This window comes from Benincasa hispida, chromosome 1, assembly GCF_027475165.1.
Source record: "Benincasa hispida cultivar pf3 chromosome 1, pf3_genome.v1.1, whole genome shotgun sequence".
Taxonomy (NCBI): Eukaryota; Viridiplantae; Streptophyta; class Magnoliopsida; order Cucurbitales; family Cucurbitaceae; genus Benincasa; species Benincasa hispida.
Window position 1 is genome coordinate 20,625,869 of NC_143478.1, and position 13,841 is coordinate 20,639,709.

Genomic DNA, 13,841 nt, shown 5'->3' on the forward strand with positions numbered 1-13,841 from the left:
GTGGCTTGATTTGGTCTCCTCAACAGACGCAACAGTTCTTTAAGAAACTCAATCCAATAGCCTCTCCTCCCGGGAACAATTTATCGCTAATTGAACACTTTTATAATTTTTCAAAATGTACAATGATAAAGATGGTGATAGAAAATGTTTTAAGAGCAAAGTATTTTCTTATTATCGGATGAGTTTTAAATTTTTACCCAAACAGCATTTGAACAAAATCTTGAACTTTCAATTTTATATCTATTAAATTTTTTATTTTATTAAATAATTATAAAATTAATTAATATATTTAATACAAACTTGACATTTAGGTAAGTCAGAATTTGAAAATATATATATATCAAATCGACCTAATTAAACACTTTTTTTAAATAAAAAAATCATTGATTAAATAGGAAAAAACGAAGTTTAGGGACAAAATCTAGTTTTAATTTTAGGTAAAGATTATAAGATTGGATTGAAATTTCAGCAATGGAAAAGTTACTATTTTCTGTTTTCCTCCGATGAATGTTTACAGGACAATGGCCTCAATTTATGCAAAACACAGGGCAATCAAATAAAATCGTGACAAAAAGAATACGGATAACAAACTGGACAATAAATAAGTGGCAAACTGTGATTATCCAGTCACACATTCAACATTTTGAACCAAATAAGCATAGCTTAGTGATGTTTATACTATCAATCTCGAAGTTAGAACTTTGATTTCACCACTCCACCTAAGGGCCGAGCCAAAATAGAACAGCCAAGATTTTAGCTTTTGCCAGCAACGCATGAAAATATAATAGAAGCTCTTGTCAATTCAGGGTTCATCAATCTTGCTCGCATCCTCACTCTTGCTTGGGCTCATCTTTGGAGATCGCGTAGAGAACAGAGGGAGAAAATATGAAACAGAATGAAAATTAGTTTTGTTTTAACCTAGGGGCAATCCAGTAATTTTTCTAGTAGTGGACACAAGCAAAAGGTTATAGAACCTAAATTTTGGTTAAATTCTCAACATTTCTCCTCAAACGAGAGAATGGTATGTGATAAAAGAAGTAGAAGTATCAGGCAAAAACTTTGTGAGACAGTCTACCAATTGCTTCCATAGAAGGCCGGAAAGAACTTAAGGTCCGAAATATAATGTACATCTCTTCCAACTATAAGAGAATTAAAAATATAATAATTTGACAAGAATGCCTAATGTTATAACCATAAATCTACTAATGCAAAAATAAGACCAGAGCATAAGGCATTTAGTTAGCAGAGCTGGATTATTTGCTAAAACTCAAAAAACAGTAAAGATAAACCACCTTGCCATCTTTTGTGTCGTCTCAACGTCTCAAGTCTCTTTTGAACCAGTGTCTCTAAGTCTTCGTAAAGAAACAAACAACTCTGTTCACCCTCCCAACTGGATTCAGCTCTTGATTATATCCCCCATCATTACAAATCATTTTCGAATCAAGCTGAAAATTCATCTGAAATTAAGGTGTGTCCTTTACCAATTTAGAAGTTTACGTTCACCTCTACACCAACATTTTGTAGATTACTAAGCATTGTAGAAATATAAGATTTAAGATCCGAATCAAATTCCTGAGGAATAGAACATGATAATAATGTCAGTTTATTTCCCATGAATGATGAAACAAATGAATAAATAATGTTAAAATATTCGACCTCTCTGTGAGCTTCTTTTTGGTGCTTGCTAACTTCTGCAGGCCATTCATTGACTATCTTTTGAATCTCGGTCGTAAAGTCTGACTTGGAATTTGGAAAGGCCTGGCATTAAAAATACAGAACGAGATAAGAGACTCTTCAAGACTCTATTATCAGCTCGGTTATGTTTTTGTCCTCAAAACCCAAATGCAAATATACAAAGATCGACCTTTTAGTAAAAATTCTCTACTATCAAAATAGAGGACGTCTAGACTTGATCAAGAGTTGTTCATTAGAGAAAGAATGATGAGAACAGCAATCACCTGATAAATTTCATGAATGATAGCAGCAGCTTCCTTAGGCTTACGTTCTAAAAGAAAACCCTGGAAAATATACAAAAGGAAAATTAAATGTGTTTGGCAGTACTGTTGGAAAAAAAAGACATGCGAACACTTGCTATATAACCACTTTTGAAAAACTAGAACCACACGGCTTGAATTAGTTTGTCAATGGAATGGAACAAATACGAAGATGCCATGAACTTCAGTACCTTAGCACATGAAAATGCACTTCCAAGAGTATGTTGCTTCGTTGTTTCAGATCTCATCCTATCAAATTTCCATAGACAATCAACATCTCCTATGCACAGGAAGTTTTGGAGCTTGATAAGCAACTATTTAATACAGTGAAAAGAGTACCCCTAAGTACTTGGAAAAGTTGGTCAGAATAATAGGGTTTTCTTCCCTCGTGGGGGGTAGTAAAACTCAATCAAGACACCTTATTTTTCTATGTGATACATAATAATGAAAAGCTTTTTTCACTGTAATTGACAAATTGAAAGTTCAAGAACCAACCCACAGTAAAATAAAATTTTAAAAAAATGCAGTTGAAATACGTTCAACAGAACTTAGTAAAGAAGCCTCCATGTGTAACTTTTTAGAACGTAGACATTTTCTGCCTTAAAAAAAAAATAAACTGCAGCAAGACAAAAGTAAAAAAGAAGCTCACTTACATAATGCATCTTTAGCACGCTACTCAATATCCAAATGATTTATTTATATTAATGTTTAAAAATATGCAACCAACCAAAACAATGAATAAAATTCATTATTTCATTCAGAAATGCAAGTAATGTGGCTACCCATTTTGGAAGCAAATCCCATCAACGTGTCAAAAGATGTTCGGCGAAATTTTACTCCAGCCTTGGAGAATTTTTTGAAGTACTTGGAAAGCAACTCCCAATCATCAGCATTATAACACATCCTGCAAAGGATCAATACAATCACAGATTTTCAATCTTATAATAATGAACAATGCAAGACAGATATGACAATTCATAGCTTCAGATTGCAAACAGGAAAAATATGTTTATTTCTATTGAAACAGATGCACAAATTACAAGTCAAACATATTAATCGTAGGTTATTTTTTGGAAGACAATCGAGCTCAATCAAAGCTAACCTGGTCGTAAATGTCATGAGAAGAACAAAATAAAACAACATACCTGAAAACAATATCTGCAGTACCAGGTTGTAGTGGCAATTTATTCCTTCTTATAAGTGTCACAACTTCAGCCATGAGTTTTAGATCATTGTGATCTTCGGCATATGCCTGAATGGGAAGACAACACATAGATTAATAAATCCAAAACTGAAAGCTCAACAATAAACATAATACTATTAAATAAATCCTTAAGACCAGTAGATGGTGAGCAGATGCAACACTAGGCGTCAATCCATTCACGTTATGGATCCACAAGGTCTTCTTTCCTGCGCATGTAAATTAAGACTAAGAGTAAAGTGCCAATTGTCGATGCTAAAATATAGATTCACACAACCAAGAATAGAAAGGACATTTATGGCATACCAAATTGAAGGGCACCCGCCCGTACACATGCTTTAGTGATCTCTTGGCAAAGATGAGAATTATAATTATCATGAATACGAAGATTTGATAGCCTCTACAACCAAAACCAAAATAAAAACTAAAAATGTGACTTCAAAAGGGAACATAATAATAAGAGTGTGAGAGCTAAGAGACTCACAAATATCCGCAGCCTTTTCAAAATGCCAAATAGAAGCTGAATATCCTCGTAAGTTTTACAATTTTCAATCAATGACCACATCCAAGCATTGGGAGGCATGCTTCTTTTAACCTCTACAGATTCAAGCATTTTATCATATATTTCCTTGGCAGTGACTACACAAAAACAAAACAAAACCCTGTTAAATAATTTCAGAAATTATACCAAACAAACCAGAAAACATCAGCAGAATCAAGGAGAGCAAAACAACAACCTGTAGCGGTGCCCTCATCAGCATGTGCCACTGATGAAAAAGAAGCATTAGGCATCGAGAGATACATAGGAACGGAATAGTCTTGTGCCATTGTTGAACAACACTGTCGAGCTATCCCTGTTCATTTCATTGTCACATAATGAACCACTGCTCTAAGATATTCAAAATTCAGTTCAAGCATTTCCAGCATTAATAACTCCCCTCCTCCCATTTCCTAACCAAACTAGTTCAAATAACCAGAAAAATCTGACCTAAGGCACATAAATCCCGATACGCTTCCAGTAAATTTCTTCCTATAGAAATCTAAATTTACGAAATAAAACAGGAAAAAATGACATGAGTAAGACGTAACGTTGAATAATTACCAGAAACAGTCCGCCATTGATAAAAAGCTCGAGGATCCTCGTTTACTGGAAAATTAGATACAAGAAATCGATCGAACTGGAGAAAGATGGAAGAAGATTTGAGAAGATTGGAAAGCCTACGAGAGCTGGAGACGACTTGCATTTCAACAAAGATTGTGAAGAAATGGTGATTGAATCAGGCCTCCAATGGAATCAGCTAGCGGAGCGATGAAGGTGAAAGCCACACCCCGGGAACCGATTTCATGAGGGTTTTGCAGGAACTGCTTGTCTACAAGTCACCCCCACGGTTTTACCGTGCGACCCCGTCACAAATTTTCCTTTTAAATCTAGATATATTCGAAAATCAAAGGATTGCCACGTGTACAGTCTTCCTGCCCTAAGGTTGTATTATCGATATGCAAGTTAGAAATTTAATTAGCCCACTCATATTTATTATTAAAAAAATCAATATCTATAATATCTTTTATAAATACACATGAAATATTGAATAAAAATGTCTTGAAATACTAATAAAATATAAGTAATTATTTTAAATGTCAAAACTACCATAAATATTTTTAAATATAGTAAAATATCATTATCTATTAGTGTGATAGATGATAGTATTTTATTACCATCTATCACTGATAGATAATAATATTTTGTTATATTAAAATAAGTTAGCTTAGTTTTCTATATTTGAAAACCGCCCTAAAATATATTGTTGTTTAAAAAGTAAAAGTAATTTAATTATAAATTCCATAATTTTTTATTTAAAAAAAATATTTATCGATATTTTATTGATACATCCATAAAATTGAAATTTCGATATCGATATTAAATATCTATATTTTAATCCAAGATGATAAAGGATCAATTACAATGTTAAAGATTAATGATATCATCCTCAAATTTTCACTTTTTACATGTTGAATTCAAGTAAATGGGGAGAATTGTTGAAATCGTTACAAGCACACGATTGTTTGAATTTTCAATAAAAACTCACGTACACTTTAGATTGTTAGAAGTTGGTATGATTTGAATTGAGCGAGTTGTCCCTTTACTTATTGCTCTCTCGTAAGTTGGTTTGTTTTTCTTATTGATTCTCTTATCTCTTGAAAAACCAAGAACACAGCAAACCGTGTCTCATTCGTCAATGACTCAATAGAGATATGAACTCAAGTGGTTTAAAGCGTTATTTGGGAGTCTTAGGGTGGACCATCCTCGTGCCATAAATTTATTTTGTGATAGTCAGTTAGCATTACGTATTGCTCAAAAATTAGTTTTTTATAAATGCACGGAATACGTTGAGGTAAACTGTTATTATATATGTGATGTTCAAGACAACACCATATTACGACACATCATGTTTATATTAACAAGAAATTAGTAGATATATTTACGAAGGCCTTAGAAAACTGACAAGGTATTAGAAAATATATTTTTCATATATCTTTTCTCTATTTATTTATTTTTGAGATGTAGCAGTCGAAAATTCTTATTCTAGATGACAACCTAAGAAACATTTTTCCTGGCATAACTAAATGAACGAATTGCTTATGCTTATGTAATGAGAAGACACCAGAAAAAACTTATTATATTTACTAGTTTAGTTTTATTTGGACCTAATTTTATTTTGATTGGAAAAGTGTACAAAATGGCCTAAAAAGCAAAAACCTTTCTATGTCTATTTGTTATTGATTCTTTTGGCATATGAAACATCACTTTTATCTTCAATATTAAATGCTCTTTTTCTTTGTAATACCTACGTCTCTTTTGCTCTTCTTTTCCAACAACAGCAAAATAAAAATTCAAAGTCATTTAAAACTAAAAATGCTTTAACATTTTGCTTACTTTATAAGCATGATTGGAAAGAACACGAAAAATTGTATGAACAGTGGTTCATTTAATTTAAAAGAGAGTTGTATCGACAAAGATATGACAAAAACAAAATTATTGTTTTTGCAGAAAAAGTATATTATCGCTAACATCAGCGTACGCGATCTTTTACATCAACATATGCAATCGTTGACATCAGTGTATGCGATCGCTCAATTTTCATTTTGTAATTTTGTTTTGGTCATATCTTCGTCGACACAACTCCGTTTTTGCTAAATGAACATCCCTTTTCATATGTTTTTTAGTGTTCTTTCAAACCATGCATATAAACTTAATAGAAACTTGAATAATCTTTGAATTTATTACTCAGAAAGTAAATTTTATCTAAGTTTGAATGTCATAATGGCATTTATATTCATTATTTTTTAGCATATTGCTCAATTTAATCGAAAAGAACACGAAAAAACGTATGGAAACGAATGGTCATTTAGTTAAAATAGAGTTGTATCGATGAAGATATTACAAAAACAAAATTGTAAAGCGATCATATTGCATGACGTAAGCAATCACCCACATTTTCTGCTTACAAGATAATTTTGTTTTTGTCATATCTTCATCGATACAACTCCGTTTTAACTAAATGATCACTCGTTTGTATATGCTTTTTTGTATTTTTTCCGACTATGGTTATAAATTGAGCAAAATGCTAAAAAATAATGAATATAAATGGCATTATAACATTTAAACTTAGATAAAATTTACATTTGGAGTAATAAGTCAAAGATTATTTAAGTTTTTATTGTTTACATGCACGGTTGGAAAGAACATGAAAAAAAATATGAAAATGGATGGTCATTTAGAAAAAATGGAGTTGTATCGACGAAAATATGACCAAATTGCAAAATAAAAATTGTTGATGTAAGCGATCATGTATGCTGATGTTAGCGATTACTAATACTGATATCAGTGATTGCATATGTTGATGTAAGCAATCGACGTACGTTGATGTCAGCGATCACACATTTTTTCTATGCAAACAATAATTTTGTGTTTGTCATATCTTTGTCAATACAACTCCTTTCTAATTAAATGACCACTCGTTTTCATACACTTTTTTTGCATTCTTTCCAACCATGCTTATAGAATGAGCATAATGTTAAAACATTTTTAGTTTTAAATTTTCAATGTGTTATTGTTAGAAAGAAAGAACAAAAGAGTCGTAGGAAATACATAGAAAATAAGTTTTTAGAAAGTACAGCCATATAAAACTTTTTTTTAAGGTCATTTTCTCCAATTTTCTATTTTAATTCTTATGGTTTTAAAACTTGTAATTTTCTCATCATAGTTATTAAAATTAAGCCCACACTATAAATGTCGTATTTGTAATTTCAACATTTTTTTTTTAATAACTACTTTGAATCATCCCTATAAATTATAAACAAATGGAAAAACATGGGATATCGACTTTTTTTATTAGGTCAAACTATAAATTGACAGGTTAGTCGAGATAATATTATCATATTCAATTATAGAATAATTAAAATCAAATTATTGCAATTTAACTATGACAGTGGGAACAGTTTGTGTACTTTTTTTTTTGCCATGACAAAATTAAATTTTTCATAAAGAAATATATTTAGATATTCTACATAATCCAACTAGTAAAAATTTGTCGTGTGATAAATATTTTTCTTTTAAAAAAAACTTGAATAAATGCAATCATGAGCTACATCTATCTATTGTTTACTATGTAACAAAATTGGCTACAAGAGATATTGGTGCAGTTAAATAAGTTCCATATCTGATAAATCAATAGTATATTGAACAAATTTTTACTTGACAAGTTCGTTAGACAAGAATTTGAATAGTGTTCAATAGGATAGAATGTTAAATTTTCAATTTTGCGTTCGTTTGATTCATGAATCTTAATCTTAAAAATATCAAATAAGTCTATATACGAAATCAAAAGTTGAGACTTGTTAGACATTTATTAAAGTTTAATACCTGTTAAAGATAAAATTAAAAATTTAGGAATGTATTTGACACAAACTCAAACATTTAGAGAGTGAGCTCGTAAGGCCCTCTCTTATACCACATCGAGTTCTATTTTTTTTTTTTTTTTTCAAATCATCAAGATATCTAGTGGCAATTGTCAACTTCTTGCAATATGCGCATCTTCTTACAAAGAACTATTTAGATGAAAAATTATTTAAAGGTACCCTATAATAACGGTTGGATGTAAATTTAAGAATCTACGTGCCCTTAATAAGGGCTAAATATAAATTTGAAATACATTTCTCCATGTGGTAGTCTCACAAACCTATGAAAAAACTCTCTATCATGTGGTAGTCTCACGAATATATATAATATATATTTCTATTTTTTTTTAATGAAATGAGCCTTTAAAAATGGTTAGTTTTTTCCACCGTTGAAACTAACATCTTAATAAAAACCCTTAAACATCCTAAGGCCACCTTGGAGTATTCCATCATATAAAAATAAAATGAATAAAATCTGTCTTTAAACATAAGCCTCTAAAACTTCTTGATTTCATGAGAATACATGATGAATGCAACTTCTGAAAGCAATTAAGAATCAGAAGAACAGAGAAATGACCAGCAAAAACAAAAGCAAGGGAAGAGACAAATCTGTCTGAATTCAGTATTATATCATATAACAAGGAAAAATAAAGGTATTCACTTATGTTGGTATTTTATATGAATGTGCTTACAAATTCATTCACCCATGCATTCTTTCATACCTGGGTTTCTTTAAGACTCCACAAATGGAGGAAGAATAACCTGAAAAAAAGAACAGTTACAAAGACTCCACAACTGAATTCCCCATCCACTTCTGGAATCACAGATACAATCTTTGAAGTTATATTAATGAAGAATAACTGATACAGAAGCCAACCAAACCCCCTTAACATCTCACTCTGAGATGCCTACTTCTTTTGGAGACATAAGAATCTATCACTGTGGGAGAACTGGAGGAGCAATGGCACGCGTGTTGTACGATTGGCAGTGGCAGCATTTCTGCCCAATTATGTGAAAGTACACTTCAGTCGTGTCGTTGCAGTCGTTGCACAATATCCAAACCTGCAAAATGTAACCACGATTTTCTCCTGTCTTCATGAAACGTTTGGAATTGGTGAAAAAAGATTCAAATACAGGGGAAAGTGTATGGTAGCAGAGCAACAACTGAGGGATGTTAGACATTTTCCCAGTGCAGGATGTTTCTTTTTATCATGGATTCATAATAAGTGTTTATAGCAAACATTAGGTGTATGTAAAAGATAATGTCGTGAAATATATAATCCAGTTGGCTGAATCAGTTCACCATTGAGAAATGGAATGCTTTTCTCATAACAATATAATGACACACACACCAAATGAACAATAGCTCAACTGACTCGTAATACCTTCGAAGAGATTAGAAATTTGAATTTCCATTGTTAAACTCAAAAATATATCAATAACAACAAGAAAGAGGGCAAGTAGCTAAAGACAGTAAGATAGGGCGAAAACCTTTTTGTGACGATATTCCTCCGGCATGACTGTTGCTTCAATCTAAACAACACACAGCAGATGAAATATCATAAGTAAAGATATGTTTAACAAAGGGTAGTCTATGAATTAGTAAAACTCGTATAACATGCTTGATTTTTCTCTTAATTAAATAGACTAATCGGACTCTGTTATAGTTACCTCCTCATCCAATTGTTTCCATGTTTTGGACATGTCGATAACTGACTTGGAGCAAATCGGACAACAGTATCTGGGTTATAGCACAAATTCTGATTATATATCTATAAATATATGTTATGGCTTTGAAACTAATGGAACAAAGATAACCTTTACAACTTACTTATCACGATTTATCATCTCAGAGTAACATTCAAGATGCATCGTATGTCCGCATTTCATAACAGAAACATCTTTCAGCGTGTCAAAAAGGTACTGTTAAACACGAACACCCAGCATGGAGGTGAGAGGATGTAAATATGGGAACTCGCTTTTGAATTTTTGAAAGAACAGGAAAAGGCTGGAAAAAGACCTCATAACAAATTGGACAGTGGTGCTGCATAGAGTTCTCGATACACGAATGATTGCCACGCAAATTAACATGGTAACATGATCCTTTAAAGAATATAAGAAACATAATTAGCACAAATGACCAGATCCTTTTCAGTTGATGACATTTTTACTTGCAGGAAAAGTTAATAGATGGTATAGTGAATCAACAACAGCAAAAATAGAGCTCAGCCCAAACCTAAATGTTATGAAAATTAAAGAGAGATTAAGTTCAAAGTAGAATGGCTAACCAGTATAGTAAAAAACAACAATCTATGCTCTCAAATTGCAATAATATTAATGTTTAACTAAGGATTAAACAGAATTACAATCATCAATAAAAAAGAAGCAGAGCCTACCATTCATCCCATACTATATTAACACTTATGATACTTTGCAAGATTGACTAAGACAAGTAAAACAATTTGATATTCCTATGTCAGAAGCACCACAAAGTCAACATAGAAGAAATATCCACTACTGCATTTAGCTCTAGCATAATTCTCAGAGTATACAGCTTAAGCTTTCTACTTTCATGAATAGAACTTGGTCTTTGTTATGTGGACAAAACATTAGCATGGTCCGCATAAAATTCAGTCCGAGAAACTGGGCAATCACATCTGAGGTACATATGACAACATAAAGCATCAACAGACAGACTCAACCGACACTAATCAAAATCAAAAGCCTTAAAAAGGATCAAAGATTTACCACACTTCTTACAATGAAAATACTTTTCTCGACCACCAACCCTGTTTACATGAGATCAGTTAACTCAAAAGCTTGGTTTAATAAACCCTTTTAACTGATTAAAAAATTAAAAATAATTTTCTTTTTTTCCAAACTAACCTACAAATTCCACAATCCTCACAGTGGAACTGTCCCTTCTCAATCTGCAGAGAAGCAAGGAAACCATGAAGGACAAAGAACAGCCATACAATCAAACCAATTCTTGCTTTGTTAAGTCCAAGTATACACATAAATAGTAACAAAAATCTTAATATTTACATCATCATCATAAAATTTGCATATTTCACAGAAGTACTCCCCCATATTAACACCACAATTCGTACAAACTCGAGCAACCTGCAAACATTGGCGAATAGTAATAAAAAAATCACCAGTCATTAGATATTGAAAAAGATTTTTTTTTTTTTTTGCCTCCACACCCGTAAGCACCAACTTACTTTCTGACATGGCTTATTCTAAGTGGATTAAAAAGTAGATTACCACAAAATAAACCACATCATAAAGTAAATTAGAGATCTTACTTACCAATATGGTGTGGAGACAAGTTTTCTTCATTAAGAATAGAAGAACAAAACTCAAAATGCTATAATACGACAGAAATAACATTTTCGTACTGGCTGCTCCGTGTCACAAACCGCGCAGACGACCTGATTCAGGTTTGGGAAAAGATATCAATCGACTTGCCATTGCAAACTTACAGATAAGAGCACAAATTCAATGGGAGGAATGATATAAGGATAAAAGAAAACCATACTTGTTTAACGTCAAAACGATTGAGTTCATGACGATCAGAGGGTATGCTCATCACACTCTAATGCATCAACAACAGAGGACAATGAAATACATAAGTAAAAGTAAACGAGAAAGTTAAGAACATCAATCAACAACAAGAACAGACCGTAGCTTCGTTATGACAATGGCGACAGGGGTAGATCTCATTACAGCAAGGGGCTCGAATCTTACATCTCCTACGGTAATGCTGGCATCTATAAACAACAACCCACAAATTGAAAACAGAACACAAATCGAAAAAACAAAAAGAAACCCAATTAACAATCTTCAAATAGAGCATCAAAACAAAAGGAAGAAGGAAAAAAGGAACGAAAATCTGGGTTTTTACCCATAGCCCATCTTCCCAAAATCAAGACGATCATCAGCTGAGACTTCCATGAAAGCTCTCAGATGGAGAGGGAAGGGAGGCGACGGAAGAGCTTCTTAAAAGGGAAAGAATGGCTGTTTGGTTGTCGTTTCAATATCCCCCAAAAAGGAAATTTCAAGAATGGTGACCCCAGATTTATATCCACCTTCAGCATCTCGATCTGGCAATTTTCCTGCATAAAAAAATAGCAAGATAAAGCAATGCAATAAATTATATTATATCTAAAGGAATGCCCACTTCAAGAGAGAGAGAAAGAGAGAGAATCCGTAAAGGATAAGGTGGGTCGAAGACTGACATGGGAAGATGAAAAGGGCAGGCGCCGAAATTTTAGCGAATGGGGAATTCAACGAAAGGAAATAAGAACTGTGAAACCAAGAAACTGATTGGGGCATTTGAACAAACACCTTGAAGGCAACGAGGATTCCAAAACACTTTCTCTTTTTTGGGGGAAGAAACTTCTTCTCTTCCCTCACTTGGGAAGAGGGGAAAGGGAATGAGAATCCCAATGAAGTTCGGCTCTGCAAATTTTGGAAGCCATTTACGTACAAAAATAATTTTACAATTTACTAACTCTATTTTTCCTCTCAACCTCTAAGCTCTTGCTCTAACGGAGCTTAACATTTTCTACTTTCTAAGGCATTCTTTCAAAACAATTTTCGGTTCCTTTGAGTCCTATTTTGGTTTTGTCTTGTTTTTTATTATTTCGTATTTTTAAATGCTAACCCTTTGTTCTCTAATCACAAATGTTTAGGTTAAAGGTTGAACCTCTAACTTCTAAGAACTCATTTTGATAAGAAAAACCTCGGGTTAAAAAATTTATATATGCAAATGTTGAGTTTTTAATGGGTTTAGGTAAATGGTAAACATGAACAATAAGCTTGTAGACTTCGAAGTCAGAAGTTTATCTTAAATCACTAATTGATCCAAGAAACTAATGAGTTGAGGTAAATTTAATTATATTTTACTCACTCTTTTTCTCACTTATGGACTTGAAATTTGTGAGAAATCTAACGAGTGGAAATGAGTTTTAATTGGGGGAGGAAATAACCTAGCAAGGGTTGAATACAAGACCTTTTTAGACTACCTGATATCATCTTAAATCACCAATTGACCCAAAAACTTAAACTAATGGACAAAGGTAAATTTAATTATATATCACTAACAATTTGATTATCCCACCCTACATATTTAGAAAATTAAATTAGTTAAATGTCAAATTGAGTGTAACTCGGCTGCAATTGACGCATTACTCTGTTTTTTAGAGCTTGAAGGTTGAAACCCAACACATGGTTGAACATGCCAAAAAAAAAAAAAGTTAAAATAACATTTTGATACAACAACTTTTAATTGGTTGTTGATTGTTTTCAAAAAAAATTATAACTATTAGCATTTTTGCCAATTTTTTTTAAAGTGCATATTAACCTACTATATTTTCTTGCATAAAAATTATTATCATTGTTTGACCAATTTCAATTAATTTAATTTCAAATGACTAAATTTAAGATCCATTAAAACTATGAGAATTAAAATTGAGCCAATTTTAAAGTACAGTACAAAAATGGTATTTTAATAAGAATCCAATTTTTAGTGTTTGGAAAAAAATTGCTTTTTCTTTTAAACAACTTTTTAAAAGGAGAATTTTTCGCAGTTTAAAAAAAAAAGTCAAACATTTATATAAATAGAAAAAAAAATATTGATAGACTTCTATCAATCTCTATCAAAGAAGATTAATTTTTTCTAT

At 32.1% G+C, this 13,841-nt stretch overlaps 2 protein-coding genes across 8 annotated transcripts; both read right to left on the reverse strand.

The window, feature by feature from the left end:
* Positions 1-463: 463 nt before the first annotated feature.
* On the reverse strand, positions 464-4,601 carry LOC120071636 (adenylyl cyclase). Of its 4 annotated transcripts, none has more exons than XR_016524247.1 (12): positions 4,298-4,601; positions 3,933-4,049; positions 3,680-3,834; positions 3,502-3,595; positions 3,334-3,404; positions 3,140-3,246; positions 2,777-2,898; positions 2,186-2,274; positions 1,959-2,018; positions 1,657-1,758; positions 1,293-1,572; positions 464-850 (listed from the first exon to the last, which is right to left on the reverse strand). XR_016524247.1 is itself a non-coding variant. In XM_039024135.2 (11 exons), the coding sequence occupies exons 1-11, from the start codon at positions 4,437-4,439 to the stop codon at positions 1,486-1,488; spliced, it is 1,146 nt and encodes a 381-aa protein (XP_038880063.1). In that variant the 5' UTR covers positions 4,440-4,601; the 3' UTR covers positions 1,059-1,485. The 4 variants fall into 4 exon arrangements, 2 of the variants coding, with proteins under 2 accessions (XP_038880063.1, XP_038879965.1); XR_005480320.2 differs by having other exon boundaries at positions 3,930-4,049; positions 4,298-4,585; XM_039024135.2 differs by lacking the exon at positions 464-850 and having other exon boundaries at positions 1,059-1,572.
* A 4,163-nt stretch (positions 4,602-8,764) lies between these two features.
* LOC120067223 (CHY-type/CTCHY-type/RING-type Zinc finger protein) lies at positions 8,765-12,767 on the reverse strand. 4 transcript variants are annotated; one of them, XM_039018738.2, is made up of 13 exons: positions 12,396-12,767; positions 12,062-12,272; positions 11,840-11,927; positions 11,696-11,752; positions 11,556-11,588; positions 11,200-11,277; positions 11,041-11,084; positions 10,903-10,943; positions 10,175-10,257; positions 9,986-10,077; positions 9,826-9,895; positions 9,646-9,687; positions 8,765-9,216 (listed from the first exon to the last, which is right to left on the reverse strand). In XM_039018738.2, the coding sequence occupies exons 2-13, from the start codon at positions 12,109-12,111 to the stop codon at positions 9,091-9,093; spliced, it is 804 nt and encodes a 267-aa protein (XP_038874666.1). In that variant the 5' UTR covers positions 12,112-12,272; positions 12,396-12,767; the 3' UTR covers positions 8,765-9,090. The 4 variants fall into 4 exon arrangements, with proteins under 4 accessions (XP_038874666.1, XP_090174380.1, XP_090174382.1 ...); XM_090318254.1 differs by having other exon boundaries at positions 11,467-11,588; positions 12,396-12,604; XM_090318256.1 differs by lacking the exon at positions 12,396-12,767 and having other exon boundaries at positions 11,467-11,588; positions 12,062-12,380.
* Between the last annotated feature and the right edge of the window lie 1,074 nt (positions 12,768-13,841).